Below are 19,765 nucleotides of genomic sequence, written 5' to 3' on the forward strand. Positions count from 1 at the left end.
CTGGCTTCGGAGTCGAATCTGGCTTCGGAGTCGAATCTGGCTTCGGAGTCGAATCTGGCTTCGGAGTCGAATCTGGCTTCGGAGTCGAATCTGGCTTCGGAGTCGAATCTGGCTTCGGAGTCGAATCTGGCTTCGGTGTCAAATCTGGCTTCGGTGTCAAATCTTGTTTTTTGGTTGGATCTGTCTTCTGGGTCGGATCTGACTTCTGGGTTAGATCTTGTTTTTGGGTTTGATCTGGCTTCTGTGTCGGATCTGACTTCGGTGTTGAATCTGACTTCGGTGTTGAATCTGACTTCGGTGTTGAATCTGGCTTTGGTGTTGGATCTTGTTTCTGTGTCGGATCTTGTTTCTGTGTCGGATCAGGCTTTTGTGCCGGATCGGGCTTTTGTGCCGGATCGGGCTTTTGTGCCGGATCGGGCTTTTGTGCCGGATCGGGCTTCTGTGTCGGATCGGGCTTCTGTGTCGGATCGGGCTTCTGTGTCAGATCGGGCTTCTGTGTCTGATCGGGCTTCTGTGTCGGATCGGGCTTCTGTGTCGGATCTGGCTTTGGTGTCGGATCTGGCTTTGGTGTCGAATCTGGCTTTGGTGTCGAATCTGGCTTTGGTGTCGAATCTGGCTTTGGTGTCGAATCTGGCTTCGGTATCAAATCTTGTTTTTTGGTTGGATCTGTCTTCTGGGTCGGATCTTGTTTTTGGGTTTGATCTGGCTTCTGTGTCGGATCTGACTTCGGTGTTGAATCTGGCTTCTGTGTTGAATCTTGTTTATGTGTCGAATCTTGTTTCTTTGCTGGATCTTGTTTCTGTGTTGGATCTTCTTTCGGTGTCAGATCTGTCTTCTTGGTTGGATCTGGTTTCTGTGAGGGATTTTGTTTCGGGGTCAGATCTTGCTTCTGGGTTGTATATTGTATCTGGGTCAGATCTGGCTTCTTGGATGGATCTTGTTTCTGTGTCAGATATGGCTTTTGTGTTGGATCTAGTTTTGGTGTCAGATCATCTTTCTTGACCGGGTCTGGTTTTGGTGTTGGATCTGGCTTCTGTGTCAGATCTGGATATTTTGTTGGATCTTGTTTTTGGAGCGGATCTGGCTTTGGTGTCGAATCTGGCTTCTGTGTCGAATCTGGCTTCGGTGTCTGATCTGGCTTCGGTGTCTGATCTGGCTTCGGTGTCTGATCTGGCTTCGGTGTCTGATCTGGCTTCGGTGTCTGATCTGGCTTCGGTGTCTGATCTGGCTTCGGTGTCTGATCTGGCTTCGGTGTCTGATCTGGCTTCGGTGTCTGATCTGGCTTCGGTGTCTGATCTGGCTTCGGTGTCTGATCTGGCTTCGGTGTCTGATCTGGCTTCGGTGTCTGATCAGCCTTCGGTGTCGGATCGGCCTTCGGTGTCGGATCGGCCTTCGGTGTCGGATCGGCCTTCGGTGTCGGATCGGCCTTCAGTGTCGGATCAGGCTTTTGTGCCGGATCGGGCTTTTGTGCCGGATCGGGCTTTTGTGCCGGATCGGGCTTCTGTGTCGGATCGGGCTTCTGTGTCGGATCAGGCTTCTGTGTCGGATCGGGCTTCTGTGTCGGATCGGGCTTCTGTGTCGGATCAGGCTTCTTTGTCGGATCTGGCTTTTGTGTTGGATTTGGCTTGGGTGTCGAATCTGGCTTGGGTGTCGAATCTGGCTTGGGTGTCGAATCTGGCTTCAGAGTCGAATCTGGCTTCGGAGTCGAATCTGGCTTCGGAGTCGAATCTGACTTCGGTGGCTTCGGTGTCAAATCTGGCTTCGGTGTCAAATCTTGTTTTTTGGTTGGATCTGTCTTCTGGGTCGGATCTGACGTTTTGGTCTGAACTGACTTCTGGGTCAGATCTTGTTTTTGGGTTTGATCTGGCTTCTGTGTCGGATCTGACTTCGGTGTTGAATCTGGCTTCGGTGTTGGATCTTGTTTCTGTGTCGGATCTTGTTTCTGTGTCGGATCAGGCTTTTGTGATGGATCTGGCTTCTTTGTCAGATCTGGCTTTTGTGTTGGATCGGGCTTCTGTGTCAGATCTGGCTTCTGTGTCGAATCTGGCTTCGGTGTCGAATCTGGCTTCGGTGTCGAATCTGGCTTCGGTGTCGAATCTGGCTTCGGGGTCGAATCTGGCTTCGGGGTCGAATCTGGCTTCGGTGTCGAATCTGGCTTCGGTGTCAAATCTGGCTTCGGTGTCAAATCTTGTTTTTTGGTTGGATCTGTCTTCTGGGTCAGATCTTGTTTTTGGGTTTGATCTGGCTTCTGTGTCGGATCTGACTTCGGTGTTGAATCTGGCTTCGGCGTCAAATCTGGCTTCGGCGTCGGATCTGGCTTCTGTGTCGGATCTGGCTTCTGTGTCGGATCGGGCTTCTGTGTCGGATCGGGCTTCTGTGTCGGATCGGGCTTCTGTGTCGGATCGGGCTTCTGTGTCGGATCTGGCTTCTGTGTCGGATCTGGCTTCTGGATCAGATCTTGTTTTTGTGTCGGATCTGGATTCTGTTTCAGATCTTTTTGCTGAGTCAGATCTTGCTTCTGTATTGGATCTTGTTTTGGGCTTGGATCTTGTTTTGGGATTGGATCTGCCTTCTGTGTTGGATCTTGTTTTATGGTTGGATCTTGCTTCTGGGTTGGATCTGGCTTCCTGGTCAGATCTTTTTGCTGGGTCGAATCTCGTTTCGGGGTCAGATCTTGTTTTTGGTTGGGCTCTTGTTTCTGTGTTGCATCTTGCTTTGGGCTTGGATCTTGTTTCTTTGTCGGATCTTGTTTTGGATCTGGCTTCCGTGTCAGATCTTTCTGCTGAGCCAGATCTTTCTGCTGAGTCAGATCTTTTTGCTGAGCCAGATCTTTCTGCTGAGTCAGATCTTTTTGCTGAGTCAGATCTTGCTTCTGTGTCGGATCTTGTTTTGGGCTTGGATCTTGTTTTAGGATTTGATCTGCCTTCTGTGTTGGATCTTGTTTTATGGTTGGATCTTGCTTCTGGGTTGGATCTGGCTTCTTGGTTTGGTCTTTTTGCTGGGTCGAATCTCGTTTTGGGGTCAGATCTTGTTTTTGGCTGGGCTCTTGTTTCTGTGTTGGATCTTGTTTTTGGCTGGGCTCCTGTTTCTGTGTTGGATCTTGTTTTGGATCTGGCTTCTGTGTCAGATCTTTTTGCGGTGTCAGATCTTTTTGCTGAGTCAGATCTTTTTGCGAAGACAGATCTTTTTGCGGTGTCAGATCTTTTTGCGGTGTCAGATCTTGTTTCTGTGTCGGATCTTGTTTTTTTCTTGGATCTTGTTTTGGGATTGGATCTGCCTTCTGTGTTGGATCTTGGTTTGGGATTGGATCTTGTTTTGGGATTGGATCTGCCTTCTGTTTTGGATCTTGTTTTATGGTTGGATCTGGCTTCTTGGTCAGATCTTTTTGGTTGGGCTCTTGTTTCTGTGTTGGATCTTGCTTTGGGCTTGGATCTTGTTTCTTTGTCGGATCTTGTTTTGGATCTGGCTTCCATGTCAGATCTTTTTGCTCAGTCAGATCTTGCTTCTGTGTCAGTTCTTGCTTCGGTTTTTGATCTTTTTGCTGAGTCAGATCTTTTTGTTGAATCAAATCTTGCTTCTGTGTCAGATCTTGTTTTGGGCTTGGATCTTGTTTTGGGATTGGATCTGCCCTCTGTGTTGGATCTTGTTTTATGGTTGGATCTTGCTTCTGGGTTGGATCTGGCCTCTTGGTTTGATCTTTTTGCTGGGTCGAATCTCGTTTTGGGGTCGGATCTTGTTTTTGGCTGGGCTCTTGTTTCTGTGTTGGATCTTGCTTTGGGCTTGGATCTTGTTTCTGTGTCAGATCTGGCTTCAGTGTCAGATCTTTTTGCTGTTTCAGATCTTGCTTCTGGGCTAGATCTTGTTTTTTGGTTGGATCTTGTTTTTGGGTTGCATCTGGCTTCTGGGTCAGATCTTGTTTCGGGGTCGGAACTTTATTTTTTGTTTGAGCTTGTTTTTGGCTAGGATCTTGTTTTGGGTTGGGATCTTGTTTCAGTATTGGATCTTGTTTCTGGGTTTGTTCTGGCTTCTGTGTTGGATCTGGTTTCTGGGTTGGATCTGGTTTCTGGGTTGGTTCTGACTTCTTGGTCGGATCTGGCTTCTGGGTCAGATCTTTTTGCAGGGTCAGATCTTGCTTCTGTGTTGGATCTCGTTTCTGTGTTGGATCTTGCTTTTGTGTCAGATCTTGCTTTGGGATTGGATCTTGTATCTGTGGTGGTTCTGACTTCTGTGCTGGATCTGGTTTCTGGGTCAGATCTTTTTGTTCTTTTTTCTGGGTCTGATCCAGTTTTTGAGCCTGGTCCTGTTTTGGGGATACATCTTGTTGTTGGGTCAGGTCCTTTCTGCGAGAAAGATCTGGTTTCTCCATGTCTTGTTTCGGGGATGGAGATGGTTTTGGGGGCAGTTCTTGTTTTGCAAGTTGATCCCTTTTTCGAAGAGTATCTTCTTTTTTGATCGGTTTGTCTGTTTTTCCTGAATCTTGCTTTGAGGTGGGAACAGGCCGCTGTGTGGGACCCTCTTGTGACTTCTCTTCTTTCCCGTGGTCCAGTTTTGGTGATGGTTTTTGCTGTGTGGATGGCTCTGTTTTTTGGGAGGTGCCTTGTTTTTGGGGTGGTTTTTGTTTCAGTGCCTCCTGCTCTGAGGGTGTTAATGGTTTTTGTAATGGAGATTGTTTTTGAGTTGACACTCTTTTTGATGAGTCTTGCTGTAGGACAGAGTCTGCTTTCTCTGGGGGGGATTTCAGGTCCTGGTCTTTGGATGGATCTTGTCTTTTAGTTGGCAATTGCTTGAGTACCTCCTGATTAGGGGATTGTTCAAGTCTTTTTGAATCTTTTGAGGATCGCGGCAAAGAACCTTTTTGGGATGCCCCCTTTTTCAGCGGTTCCGATGCTTCTGACGGATCTTGTTTTTGCTCACATACATGGTGGGGTTGCATTTTCTTTCTAAGAGCCTGATGGTAAGCTACAGCAACTTTGGACAAAAGCTTAAGAAACTCCTCAAAATCCACTTCTCCGTCATTATTTGCATCTAAAGCTTGTAAGATTGTCTCAATAGTTTCAGGATTATCAGAGTCCTACAAGAGAAGAGATTGCACATGTAATGAATTCATCAGAGACAGAAAGGAGAATATATATCCCTGTATTGCAGAGGCTCACAAAAGCCCTTGGATTATCAGTCATTAGAATGAAATTAGCAGGAGCAAAGTGCAATTTTTCACACTAAAACTTACTTGTAACTTAATGTAATGTAAATATACACTAGAATAAGCTTGTGGACTTTCTACTTTTAAATGTTTTCTGTTCTTGTCCTGTGGAGAACTGGTTGAAGAGCCCCAAAGTAATGCATAAGTAAAGGCAATGGTGCACTATAAGAGAGTATATTTATTGGTACCCTGACAAACTGCTGGTCACACCTCCCTATTGATGCGTGCCCCCTGCGTACAAACTGAAAAAGGTTCATTTGAAAATATTTATTTAGAGGGGACATTTGGTTGAGGAATTCTTAAGGGTGAGGTAAATGAATGGAGGAGGTTAGGGAATAAATACTCTGATGCCTGAGGTGGATAGTTAATATGAGTATTCTTGGTTGGGAGGTGGGGCTACAGCTTTAGCCATGTAATTATGATATCTTTGTGACGTTCTCTTTTCCTGAGATTCTGAGCTCAGAAAAACAAGGTCAAGAGGATACAACAGAAAAAAACAATCTGCCAAAAATACATCGGCAACAACTTCACACTGTCACCTTTGAGAAATAAAATGAATGATGTGAGAATGGAAAGGTGTTTCTTCATATTATGAATCTCAGTTCTCACGGAGGGTGGGGGAGATTTCCATCAGTAAACTGCGCAAACAGCTGCTTCGGGGTATATAGAATTAACCCCTAAATGTGTTTGATGCTTTTATAAGCATGAAGGTTGAGACGGGGAGGTTGGGGGGGAGGGGAGGCACTTCCTACTGGAGACAGTGACACCATTAGTCTCTGTTGCTGATTGCCCAACAGATAGGAAGTTCCATGGTAGTCATTTTGGGGGGCTAATGTTAGGGAACCCTCACGCTTGTTTTTGGGTTGTGTCTTGCTTGTGAGCTAAGTAACTAAAATCCCCCATCATCGCATCATCTCCATGAAGGCTGTTTGTGCTGCCGAATAAAGCTTCTTATAACTCCCATCTCAGGAGGTAATTATCAACTGCAATAATTATAACTCCTCTGCCGGGATTACTCCTTTATATTTGTCATATTTGTGATTATTCATTAACTTTAGTCACCGCTCTCCCGGTCTTCATTTCTCTATCAACCTTCCAGTTCCCTCATCTTTCGCACACTTACAAAATATCTATTCTTTTGTGTTAGCTCAATAGCTTAAACAGCTGCACCCAGTGGAGACTACACCCCTAGGCTTTTGACAACACCCAAAGAATCCTGCAAAACTCCCCAATCTTCTTTCCCTTTTCATCTGTCACCCCCCAAACTGCAATAATCCAGAACTAACCCTGCATTACATTCCAATCCTGGCCAAAGAAAGTTTATGTTTTCCCTGCGCAGTGTTCTGCGTGCGTCACATTGTCATACGCCAGAGCTGGGGATGGTGTGTGTCTCGGCTTAGAGCTGTGTCTCTCTGCTATAGAAGCTGCTGAGTAATTAGGGTGATTTGAAATCTCTGCCCTGTATTTACATCAACATAATAATTCAAACATATATTAGCAGATAAATAAGGCTGGGGTGACATTATTACGGTGGATCCGGGACAGTCCCGGATTTTCCATTACATGTCCCGGCGTCCTGATCATTTTCTCAAAATCGTTCAAATGTCCCAGTTTCGACTCACTTAAAACTCTTAAAACCGTACAAGTAGACAGTGCATGTTTATTTAGATTAGGCCGTTTAATGAAATAAGCTGAATGCTAACCATCACTTTGCTGCACTCGGGCGTTTGTGTTATGTTAGGGAACTCAAAGAAATCAATAATGCAGCATAAATAGGGAGGCGGTTAGACGAATGCCATTATAATATTCATTTTTAACAGATATTATGTGTTTTATAAATATTTTTTTCATGTGTCCACCCTAATAAAGCAGATAAAGCAGTCAAAGACTGAGCCTCTGATTACGTCACCTGTGCTGACGCAAGGACTGATTGAGCCACCTGTGCTGAAGCAGGGACTGATTGAGCTACCTGTGCTGAAGCTGGAATATCCTAAAAACCTGGCCTGTTGGTGGCCCCTGGGGACTGGAGTTGCCCACCCCCGCTCTAAGGAATTGTTACAGTGTTTAAGCTGAAGGTACCTCAATAATCGCGGCAAATTCCTTCTGGATCAGATGGTTGAATTGCTCCGTGTTCAGCTTGTCACACGGGCAGCTCTTGGAGCTGTAGCTGGTGAAGGTGTCAATTATGCTCCGGATCGCTCGGAGAAAGTTTGCCATCGTTGTTTGGGGTGGCAAATCCTAGGAGGCAAAGACATGTATTATAGTGCAGCCAAATAATCAGTTTGAATGGGACTGCCAGGGACCCCCGCTGTTAATCCGATGGGCCATTAGTTTGTCTGCATAAATGTCACTGAAATGTTGCAGCATGTACCCAGCATGTACCCAGCATGTACCCAGCATGTACCCAGCATGTACCTGGATCTTGTTGGTGATTGCCCTAGATTTGTTTTAGAATACTCGTCGGCACTACAGTATGTATATCTTTATTTATATAGCACCATTAATGTACATAGCGCGTCACAGCAGTAATACACGTGACAATCATATAAATAACAAATAATACAAATAACACATAATGGAAAGAAGTGCTTCAGATATAAAAGTGACATTTAGTAAACGGAGTCCCTGCCCCGAAGAGCTTACAATCTAATTGGTAAGTAGGAAGAAGGTACAGAGACAGTAGGTGGGCGTTCTGGTAAGTGCGTCTGCAGGGGGTCAAGGCCGATGTATGAGGTGTAAAGTATCAGGTACGGAGATAATCATGTGCTTGTTAAAGAGGTGGGTTTTAAGATGGGCCTTATAGGTGGAGAGAGTGAGAAATTAGGGCTGAGATGTAAGGAGGGGCAGAGGGGGGTATAGTGAGAAATTAGGGGGAGATGTAAGGAGGGGCAGAAGAGTGTAAAGCTTTAAAAGTGAGCAGTAGAATTGAGTGTGAGATGCGGGATTTGATAGGAAGCCAGGAGAGTGATTTCAGCAGGGGAGACGCTGAGACAGATTTAGGAAAGAGTGTAATACATTGTATACATGTAAGTGTAACGCCATGTCTGTCCTGAGTTTTAAATTAGGAAGTACACCCATAGAATAGTATGGATTGACATCTAATTATAAATTTTGTACCTCTGTAAACACATTTCTCCTTTAAAGCAGCAAAACATGTGAAATTGCAGTTTATTTTAATAAATCAGTTCTGCAGTATTAGATAATAGTGACTTTTGTTTATCATTATTCAACGCAATGCCATTTTTATACATATACAAATAAGAGAAAAAGATTTTTTTAAAGTTGGAAAGTATTTCTGCTTTAAATCACTCCCCTTAAAACTCACACAAAGAACCTCTATACATTGATGCAAACTTACAATTTACTGAGTGTATTAAGCATGAGTTTTTAGTCAGTACATGCAATGCAGCAAGCAGAACCTTATAGGGCTCCAGGTCAAAATGGATTTGAAGCAAAAAGTGACACTGTGCGCTCATTTGCATGTAATTTCCCAGAATCCCTGGCTGCAGTGACAGCACGGCATGCTAGAAAATAACAATGAAAAGCAGGGTTGCTGACCTGTCTGAGACACGTGAATGTGCAGTAGAAGCAGGGACGCCAATGGGGGGGGGGACAGCCGGGACAAGTGTCCCGGGCCGGGTGGCTGCGGGGGGACCGGAGTCTGGAGCTGCAAGTTGGCCCCGACCTCTGGCCAGGCCCCGGCTCTCCATCAGCTGCTGGCCTCTTCCTCACTCTGTGTCCCACGCCGAGCTTCCAACGCTGGCGGCACGCGACAGGCCTCTATAGTGTCAGTGCGCCGGAAGTAAGCTGGGCCGCAGCTTCCGGTGCGCGCTGACTTCGGAAGCTCGGCGTGGGACAGAGTGAGGAAGAGGCCTGCAGCTGATGGAGAGCCGGGGCCCAGCCGCGACCGACAGCCGGGCCTGGCCAGAGGTCGGGACAACTTGCAGCGCCGGCTACTGGGCCCCCGACAGCCGCCAGGCCTGGCCCGACCATCCCCAAGGTAAGTCTATTTTTGTATATGTATTGCAGGGGAGTGGGGGTCTTTTTATATGTATTGGGGTAGTGGGGGTCTTTTATACAGTATGTATTGGGTGGGAGTGGGGGTCTTTTCATATGTATTGGTGGGGAGTGAGGGTCTTTACTATATTTATTGGGGGGAGCTGGGGTCTTTTTAATATGTATTGGGAGGAATGGGGGTCTTTTTAATATGTATTGGGAGGAATGGGGGTCTTTTTAATATGTATTGGAGGGGAGTGGGGGTCTTTTTAATATGTATTGGGGGAGTTGGGGTCTTTTTACTATGTATTGGGAGGAATGGGGGTCTTTTTAATATGTATTGGGAGGAATGGGGGTCTTTTTAATATGTATTGGAGGGGAGTGGGGGTCTTTTTAATATGTATTGGGGGAGTTGGGGTCTTTTTACTATGTATTGGGGGGCGTGGGGGTCTTTTTATTATGCATTGGGGGAGTGGGGGTCTTTTTACTATGTATTGGGGGAGTTGGGGTCTTTTTACTATGTATTGGGGGGGGCGTGGGGGTCTTTTTATTATGCATTGGGGGAGTGGGGATCTTTTCACTATGTATTGGGGGAGTTGGGGTCTTTTTACTATGTATTGGGGGGAATGGGGGTCTTTTTACTATGTATTGTGGTGGGTGGCGGTATTTTTACTATGTATGGGGGGTCTTTTTACTATGTATTGGGGTTGGGTGGTGGTCTTTATACTATGTATTGCGGGGTGGGATTCATTTTACAATGTATTGGGGGTGGGGGGTTTTGGTATGTATTTTGTGGGGGGGATTGAGTAAGAGTGGGGTAATAGACAGAAGGTGGGGGCAAGTGAGAGGAGAGAGGGGGTGAGGGAGGGATTGAGGATAAGAGGGAGTAGGAGTGAGACACAGGAGAGATAAATACATGCATGCCAGGAGGGGGGGGGTGAGTGAGGAAGAGGGAGTGAGACGGAGGGGAGAGAAATACATGGGAAGAGGGTGGGAAATTGAGGGGGCTCATGAGGTGTGAAAAGGGGGGGTCTCACAATACCTCCGACACGGGGGGCTGGGGAACCCGGACGTAACTCTAGTCCTGGGCCCTGGGAAATCTGTCTGCGACCCTGAATGTGCTCACAAATTATATTTTTATTTGCTAGTCAGTTCATGAGTTTCTGGAGCTTAATACTGTACTTAGCAAAAGACAGAAAAGCCAAAAGCAACATCAAATATGACAAAAATACACAGTGAAATACCTATATATTCTCTTGAAAGGGGGTCATTTAGTTAAACCCTTTGGCCAAAGCATTATAAGCCTGCAGCCAATTCAAGGCATGACCAGATTAGCAGGTCCTAACACTACCTGATTAAAATTCTCATTTACCACCATATTTGGAGGCAGAATTATCACATTTGATGTGTCCAAACCCAGCAGCATGCAAAAGACCAGGCAGTGTTAGGACCTGCAAATCTGGTCATGCCTTGATGTGGCTCGTAGGCTTATAATGCTTTGGCCAAAGGGTTTCACTAAATGACCCTTTGCAAGAGAGTACATAGGTATTTCACTGTGTATTTTTGTCATATTAGATGTAGCTTTGGGCTTTTCTGTCTTTTGTTGTATACATTTGGCCACGCCCAGTAGCACTCCTTTTGACATAATATATATATATATATATATATATATATATATATATATATATTATGTGGTATGTTTTGGAGCTTCTGGAGCTTGCTGGGATTCTGTGTATTTATTAGCTTAATACTTAGCTCCTGTATATAAGGCACGTGGCCATGAGTGACCTAGGTCCAATGTGTAGCAAGGCTAGAAAAAGCCCCTCTGCCTCTGCACATATTTTGCAGTGTGTAGAATGATGTGCACGTGTATGTATGCATGTATGTATGTATGCATGTATGTATGTGTGTCTTTATTTATATAGCGCCATCCAGGTACATAGCGCATTACAATACACGTGACATAATAACAAAACACAATGGGGATAAGCGCTTCAGACATAAAACCATAGGAAAAGGAGTCCCTGCCCCAAAGAGCTTACAATCTAAGTGGTATGTATATGTATGCATGTGTGTGTGTTCAGTGTGAGGGGGGTATTGAGTGTGAGAATGGGAGATTGAGTGTGAGGAGGGGAGGAGGGATTGACTGTGGGAAGGAAGAGGTGTTTGAGTTTGAGGAGGGTGTGGAGCAGGGATTGAGTGTGAGGAGGGAAGGAGGGATTGAGTGTGAGGAGGGGAGTGGGATTTGAGAGAGGGATTGAGGGAGTGAGGAGTGGGACATTGAGAGAGAGGAGGGGGGAATGAGATAGAGTTAGTGAGTAAGAGAGGGGTGTAAAAGAGGGCGGTGGAGAAGGGGTGGAAGAGGGGGAGGGGGAGAGGGGTGATTGAGTGCAAGGAGGGGAAGTGGGGGTGTAGGAGAAGCTGTGTGAGAGGCAGAAGGGGGGGAGAAATACATGGGGGAAGCAGAGGATTGGAGGAGAGTGTGAGAAGGGCAAGAGAAATAGAGGGGGGTGAGAGAGTGAGGGGATGTGGGAGAGGGGGGAAGTGTAAAAGAAAGAGGAGGGGTTCACATGGCCCCATAAGAACTCTATTCCTGTGCCCCGGGAAAGCGGTCGGCAACTATGGTATATATATGAAACCATTTTCCTATTATAGTATATACAATAAACCATAGACAATGTGTTCAACAGTGCATTCATGCAGACATTGTGAGATACGTATATAACAGCACAAGACATAAAGCAAAATAACAGTGCAGGAAATGTCATTGGGCAAAGATGAAATGGAAACGTATACAATGTCAGATCTGACCGCGGGAGTGCCAGCGTGCCAGGAGCCGGCATTGATTGGCACCCAGCACCTCACACAGGGGCGGAGATATTTACATATACAGATTATCTAAAGTTTGGATCACTATCTGAAATTAGCATTGACAGTTTGCAATTAGTGGAGACAGGAAGCACAGGTGTGTCAGTGCGTGTGTATTAAGCAGGTATGGTCCAGGAATGAGACCTCACTTTACTACATACACGTGTGTTTGTACAGTATGTGGCAGTGATTATTTTGATGCAAAAATAGTTGTTACATAGTAACACAGAAGTGGTTAGTCGATAAAGCCACTTTCACTACACGTCCCCTGTGACCCTTTTCTCTGTGACCCCGTACCTTGTCACCCTTTCCCCTGTGACCCCTACCCATCACCCTTTCCCCTGTGACCCCTTCCCGTCACCCTTTCCCCTGGGACCCCGTCCCCTGTCACTCCTTCTCCTGTCACCCCTTTCCCTGTCACCCCTTTCCCTGGGACCCCTTACCCTATCACCCCTTCCCGTCACCCCGTCCCCTGTTACCCCTGTGACCCCTTCCCCTGTCACCCCTGTGACCCCTTCCCTTGTGACTGCTTCCCCTGCCACCCCTTCCCCTGTGCTGGCCCCACAGATGTTTAATTATTCTTGTGTATTTACCCCCACTAGGCCCTTCAGGAGGCGCCTATGTGGGAACATGAAATGAGAGATAGGCGGGCGGACCATCTATATAAACACAGCGATGTGACACCGAGCCAGCTGTGGCCATGATTTGCATGCCGGGGCCTTGTGTGTATCGCTGGTTAGTAGGACGGAATTGATGTGCCTGGATTTTATTTGGATGGATCCCTTTACAATACGGCAGCAGGGAGTGGCCTCCGTAGGGTTGCCAGGTGTCCGGGATTGAACCGGACAGCACGGTATTTGGTTACTCTGTCCGGTACAAAATATGTGTCCTTTATTACCTCTCTGTACATGTATGTGTGCGGGGGGGGGAGGGGGGACATGTATGTGTGCAGGGGGAGGGGCATGTATGTGTGCAGGGGCATGTATGCATGTGGGGGGGGGGGGGCGGGGGGCTGCTGCTAGGGGGCGGGGCTGCTTCCTCCATACTGATTAGCTGCTGCTGTGTAATGCAGCCAATCAGGAGGAGGTGGCAGGAGCCTGGGGTGGGGGCAAAGGGCAGAGGAAAAGCATATGGAGCAGAGAGGTGAGGCTGTGTCCTGTGTGTGTGTGTGTGTGTGTGTGTGTGTGTGTGTGTCATCTCTGGCTGTCCTGTGGGGGTGATAATGACAGGGAGGGGGGGAGAGAGAGGACGAAGGGAGGGGGTGAGAGAGGATGAAGGGAAAGGGGGGTGGGAGGGGGGGAGAGAGGATGAAGGGAGGGGGGCTGAGAGGATGAAGGGAGTGGGGCTGAGAGAGGATGAAGGGAGGGGGCTGAGAGAGGATGAAGGGAGGGGGGATGAGAGAGGATGAAGGGAGGGGGTGAGAGAGGATGAAGGGAGGGGGGTAAGAGAGGATGAAGGGAGGAGGGTGAGAGAGGATGAAGGGAAGGGGGTTATGAGAGAGGATGAAGGGAGGGGGGATGAGAGAGGATGAAGGGAGGAGGGTGAGAGAGGATGAAGGGAGGGGGGATGAGAGAGGAGAAAGGGAGGGGGATGAGAGGATGAAGGGAGGGGGGTGTTGAGAGAGGATGAAGGGAGGGGGGTGAGAGAGAATGAAGGGAGGGGGGTGAGAGAGGATGAAGGGAGGAGGGTGAGAGAGGAGGAAGGGGGGATGATAGGTTGAAGGGGAGGATGAGAGGATGAAAGGAGGATGAGGGGGGGTGGGAGGGTGAGAGGATAAGGGGAGAGAGGATGAGGAGGGGTGCAGTATTGCTCGCCATGGGCCTGTATGGCTGCAGGTCAGTTATTTATAAATGATCTGACCATTACGTCATTTGTTCTACATTTCACTCTAAGCATGCACCAATTTGCACCATTTCATATTCTATGTCCTAAAAAAATCCTCGGAAGCACACGCCCTCCCTCCCACTCCCTCCCACTCCCTCCCAAGAACCCTCGCAGATTTTTTACGAAACAGAATATAAATTGGTGAATACTTGGAGTGAAATTTAGAAAAAATGACGTAACACTCAGGTCATTTATCAATAACATTCTTCCCCACCAACGATTCTCGCGCGCGTTGCACTTTCACCATTGTGTGCAGTATTTCTGGACAAGCCGCCTGGCAACCCTAGTGGCCTGGGTTACATACTGGATGGGACACTTTGGTTAAATAACTAATGCCCAATCTTTGTGACTTTAGGAAAGCTCCTGTAGAGTTTGGTTGCATACTCTAAAGAGGGGTAGTGATGCCCCCAAAGATAATAATCACTCGAAACATAAGAGGTGCAACATCTCATGACCAGGCCCACAAAAATGGAGCCCAACTCAGATGTAGAAAAGCATCATGGGAAAACCGAGTCCGCACTCAGTATATAGTATGCAAACGTTGTATATTTTAGCAGTGTACAAGTAAAAAAAAAAAGCGTACAGAAATCGCAATGTAACAGTATAAATAGCGCAATATAATATAACAATACAAAAAGGGTCAACACACCTGAGAAATCCCCAACGTTCTGGAGTACAGCCAGAGAACCCAAGATAAACACTGAGAATGTCACCTGTCTGTCGGTCCTTTTTGTAGTTATATACAGTATCATAATGCACTATTTATACCGTTACTTTAGGGTTTCTGTACTTTTTTGACTTGTACAATGATAAAATATACAACGTTTGCATACTATATACTGAGTGCAGACTATATACTGAGTGCAGACTATATACTGAGTGCAGACTCTGTTTTGCCCAAGTCATTTGATTGCAAGCTTTTGTGGCAGAATGTTGCTGTGCATTTAAATGTTACTATGTACACAGCTGTGTATACTGCCAGCACCATGAAATCATACATGTTGCTTACTATTTATGCTGTGCTTTGCCACATATTGCATTGCAATTTTTTAACAGACCCTTTAGCAGCGAAGGGTTAACATGCAGTGGGCAAGGTGGTAACAGAACCCACATCTAGCTACAATGAGGGACCTGCAGTGCATTGCTGTGAGGGACCTGCAGTGCATTGCTATGAGGGACCTGCAGTGCATTGCTATGAGGGACCTGCAGTGCATTGCTATGAGGGACCTGCAGTGCATTGCTATGAGGGACCTGCAGTGCATTGCTATGAGGGACCTGCAGTGCATTGCTATGAAGGGCCTGCAGTGCATTGCTATGAGGGACCTGCAGTGCATTGCTATGAGGGGCATGCAGTGCATTGATGAGGGACCTGCAGTGCATTGCTATGAAGGGCCTGCAGTGCATTGCTATGAGGGACCTGCAGTGCATTGCTATGAGGGACCTGCAGTGCATTGCTATGAAGGGCCTGCAGTGCATTGCTATGAGGGACCTGTAGTGCATTGCTGGGAGCAAAGGGGTCCAAACTACCTCAATACATTACTAGTAGGTGAATAAAGGGGAGGTACTTTACCTGCACAGGTGAGAATGCTGAATTACCCCAGCTAGGTCAAGGTGAGCTGCCAGAGGAGAGTGCAGTGTCTGTGAGAGCTGCGGCTATGCACAGAACACTAATGCAGATGTGCAGGGAGGGAGGGAGCCTTTATACATGTGTGGGTGTACCTTGTGATAGAGGTGACACCCTGCAGCTCCGCACCCAGTGTAGTCCGGGTGCAAGGCAATGTCCTACTCAATGTGACTGGAGGTTTTCAGAACTCAGAGTGCGGGTCGCACCCTCTCTGAGCAATGATATATTGATAGACTAACAATTCATGTATCTGCAAAATATGATTGTGATTTCAGCGGCTTGCTTATTCACTCACAGACATCACTCACAAGGAAGCGATCTAATTGCCTGGCACATTTTTAAAGCGTGTTTCACGTGTGCAATGAATACATGAAGAAACACGGATTGTTAGAATTGTGTCTGTCTCTCTGGGGCTGGGAACTCAGATCTCTGTCATATGAGTGAGAACCCTGTGAGGCTGTAATACTGGGAGAGCTCGGAGCTTGGTCTCTGAAGTGGGAGCCTGTGAGGCTGTAATACTGGGAGAGCTCGGAGCTTGGTCTCTGAAGTGGGAGCCTCTGAGGTTGTTACACTGGGGAGATCACAGAGCTTGGTCTATGAAGTGGGAGCCTCTGAGGTTGTAATACTGGGAGAGCTCTGAGCTTGGTCTCTGAAGTGGGAGCCTCTGAGGCTGTAACATTGGCAGAGCTCGGAGCTTGGTCTCTGAAGTGGGAGCCTCTGAGGCTGTAATACTGGGAGAGCTCGGAGCTTGGTCTCTGAAGTGGGAGCCTGTGAGGCTGTAATACTGGGGAGAGCTCAGAGCTTGGTCTCTGAAGTTTGAGCCTCTGAGGTTGTAACTCTGGGGAGAGCTCGGAGCTTGGTCTCTGAAGTGGGAGCCTCTGAGGTTGTAACTCTGGGGAGAGCTCAGAGCTTGGTCACTGAAGTGGGAACCTCTGAGGCTGTAACACTGGGAGTGCTCGGAGCTTGGTCTCTGAAGTGGGAGCCTGTGAGGGTGTAATACTGGGATGAGCTCTGAGCTTGGTCTCTGAAGTGGGAGCCCTCTGAGCCTGTTAAACTGGGCAGAGCTCGGAGCTTGGTCTCTGAAGTGGGAGCCTGTGAGTGTAACATTGGGAGAGCTCAGAGCTTGGTCTCTGAAGTGGGAGCCTCTGAGGTTGTTACACTGGGGAGAGCTCTGAGCTTTGTCTCTGAAGTGGGAGCCTCTGAGGCTGTAATACTGGGGAGAGCTCGGAGCTTGGTCTCTGAAGTGGGAGCCTGTGAGGGTGTAACACTGGGAGAGCTCGAAGCTTGGTCTCTGAAGTGGGAGCCTCTGAGGCTGTAACACTGGGGAGGGCTCAGAGCTTGGTCTCTGAAGTGGGAGCCTGTGAGGGTGTAACACTGGGAGAACTCGGAGCTTGGTCTCTGAAGTGGCATCCTCTGAAGGTCTAACACTGGTGAGAGCTCAGAGCTTGGTCTCTGAAGTGGTATCATGTGAGGCTGTAACATTGGGAAGCTCAGAACTTGGTGTGGGCAGTGGGATCCTGTTATCTTCAAAACTTTAATGCAGAATAAATAAAGTTTACCAACAAAGACTGAAAGAATGCTGGTTTGGGAATGTTATATTAAGTAGTAAAAAAATGCAGATATCAGTTTCTTATTGTAATGTTTATAATTCAAACAGGAAACAGAAGAGGCGAGTGTGAGAAAAACACAAGCAAGAAGCAAGTCGAAAATTATTTGTGCTATTTCCAAACACATTTGGCAGGTTTACGTTGTAATTAGAAGAATGACATGTAAAGGCATGGACCTGCCACTCACACCATGACACACCAGCAGCTGTGTTACAGCTAATAGCGCTCACAAACTAAGTGTGTATAGGAGATACTGCCCTTTGAAGTGGGAGATCCCTGTCTGAAACCAACAAATTGGCCATTGCTGATCTTTCAGTCTTAGCAGCGAAAATAAAAGTAACTTGAAGTGAAGCTCTCAGATTTCTGGCACTGGCTTCCATGGTGTTGGAAAGAGTATAAGGCTGCTCTGTGTCATCTGTGATACTTTGTTTAAATAAAACTTTGTTCTTGTGGTTGTGATAAGCCTTTTATGCTGTCTGCAGTTATTCTGGACTTGCATGTACTTTTCTAAAGACTTGTGCATACCGAGACGGTAGCAGGTAAAGTAGGATATTGGCAGCTTTAACTCTACACAATAGCCTGGAGCATTTTTGGTTCAGGAACCCTATAATTATATCGTGAAATTCTGAGGAATCCCAACCCTCTCTAATAGTGCATCTGAGATCAGATGCATTGTAAGGAACCCCAACCCTCTCTAATAGCGCGTCTGAGATCAGATGCATTGTAAGGGACCCCAACCCTCTCTAATAGCGCGTCTGAGATCAGATGCATTGTAAGGGACCCCAACCCTCTCTAATAGCGTGTCTGAGATCAGATGCATTCTAAGGAACCCTAACCCTCTCTAATAGCATGTATGAGATCAGATGCATTGTAAGGAACCCCAACCCTCTCTAATAGTGCGTCTGAGATCAGATGCATTGTAAGGAACCCCAACCCTCTCTAATAGTGCGTCTGAGATCAGATGCATTGTAAGGAACCCCAACCCTCTCTAATAGCACGTCTAGATCAGATGCATGGTAAATTCTTCGTTTTTTCATACAATTTTCAAATGACCGGAAAATTGCAGGGAACTCGTTAGGGGCGCCCAGGAAACCCAAGGATCCTCGGAAACCCTGGTTGAAAAACACTGCAATAGCCACCTATGTGCAATGTACAAGCAGATATTTCCATTGTCCCATCGCAAGAACCATAGGAAATCTCTGCAACTAGCATCAAACGACATGTTAAAGGGCACACAAGATAAGGCCGGACAATGTATTATATTACAGCACAGTCAACAAGAGGTGAATCCAACATTTCAGTTCTAAAGAGAATCTTCATCCTGGATAAAGGTTCATTAGGATCAAAATGTTGAATTCACCTATTGTGGACTGTTATAATATAATAATGTTTCCTGCATTATCTCATGTTATATGTCATGATATTTAGCTGTGTGTATGGCGATCTGCATGAGGCGGCAACGGGTAAACCCTGATTTTTTTTAAATATTTGCTATTGACTTCATTTTGTGATCACAATAGTTTGTGGGTGTGCATGGTAATGTTTTCTATTACATGTTAACAGGCAACATATGATACAGAGGATCTCCACTGTCATGTATTCCACTTTTAATCTGACGTGTAGCTGGAGGTGTTGGGTGAAGGGTGGAGGTTTTCGGAAAAAATAAATCCCCAAGGTAACCGCAGGAGAACAGGTTATTCGCAACCTGGAGACTCATTACATGATGCATCAGGCGGCTGTGACAGTGCACACTCAGCACTGTGATATGCTGCAGCCTTCATACACTTGCATGGTGTTTGGGGAGGACAAAGCATGATTGCAAACTCAGTGCTTGGAACAGGACTGGCCGACTACAGTGAGGGGTCACAAACTGGTCAGGTTTTAAGCATATTCCTGCTTCAGCACAGGTGGCTCAACCTGTGCTGAAGCAGGGATATCCTTAAAGCCTGATCTTTTGGCGGACCTACAGGACTGGAGTTGGCCACCCCTGGTTTGGAACAAACGGAAGCATTTGTAATTCAAGCTTCTCTTCAATATCAAAGAGAAGTCAAATGGTGTGGGACAGTCTGCTTGTTACTTTGAACCTATGTCAGGGCACAGGAATACAAGCAGTGTAACAAAGTAACAATGTCAGGGCACAGGATAGCAAGCGGTGTAACAAAGTAACAATGTCAGGGCACAGGAATACAAGCAGTGTAACAAAGTAACAATGTAATGGCACAGGATAGCAAGCGGTGTAACAAAGTAACAATGTCAGGGCACAGGAATACAAGCAGTGTAACAAAGTAACAATGTCAGGGCACAGGAATACAAGCAGTGTAACAAAGTAACAATGTCAGGGCACAGGATAGCAAGCGGTGTAACAAAGTAACAATGTCAGGGCACAGGAATACAAGCAGTGTAACAAAGTAACAATGTCAGGGCACAGGAATACAAGCAGTGTAACAAAGTAACAATGTCAGGGCGCAGGATAGCAAGCGGTGTAACAAAGTAACAATGTCAGGGCACAGGATAACAAGCAGTGTATCAAAGTAACAATGTCAGGGCACAGGCATACAAGCAGTGTAACAAAGTAACAATGTAATG

At 46.6% G+C, this 19,765-nt stretch overlaps 1 protein-coding gene across 1 annotated transcript in view; it reads right to left on the reverse strand.

Moving 5' to 3' along the window:
* Nucleotides 1-15,668, reverse strand: part of LOC142499972 (uncharacterized) — a 36,803-nt gene extending 21,135 nt beyond the window's left edge. The window contains exons 1-3 of the mRNA XM_075610030.1: nt 15,519-15,668; nt 7,280-7,438; nt 29-5,071 (exon numbers count right to left, since the gene is read on the reverse strand). Coding sequence (XP_075466145.1) covers nt 29-5,071; nt 7,280-7,417 — 5,181 coding nt within the window. The 5' untranslated portion in view covers nt 7,418-7,438; nt 15,519-15,668. The remainder of the gene's footprint in view (nt 1-28; nt 5,072-7,279; nt 7,439-15,518) is intronic.
* Between the last annotated feature and the right edge of the window lie 4,097 nt (nt 15,669-19,765).

The sequence above is a fragment of the Ascaphus truei genome, chromosome 7 (genome assembly GCF_040206685.1).
Source record: "Ascaphus truei isolate aAscTru1 chromosome 7, aAscTru1.hap1, whole genome shotgun sequence".
Taxonomy (NCBI): Eukaryota; Metazoa; Chordata; class Amphibia; order Anura; family Ascaphidae; genus Ascaphus; species Ascaphus truei.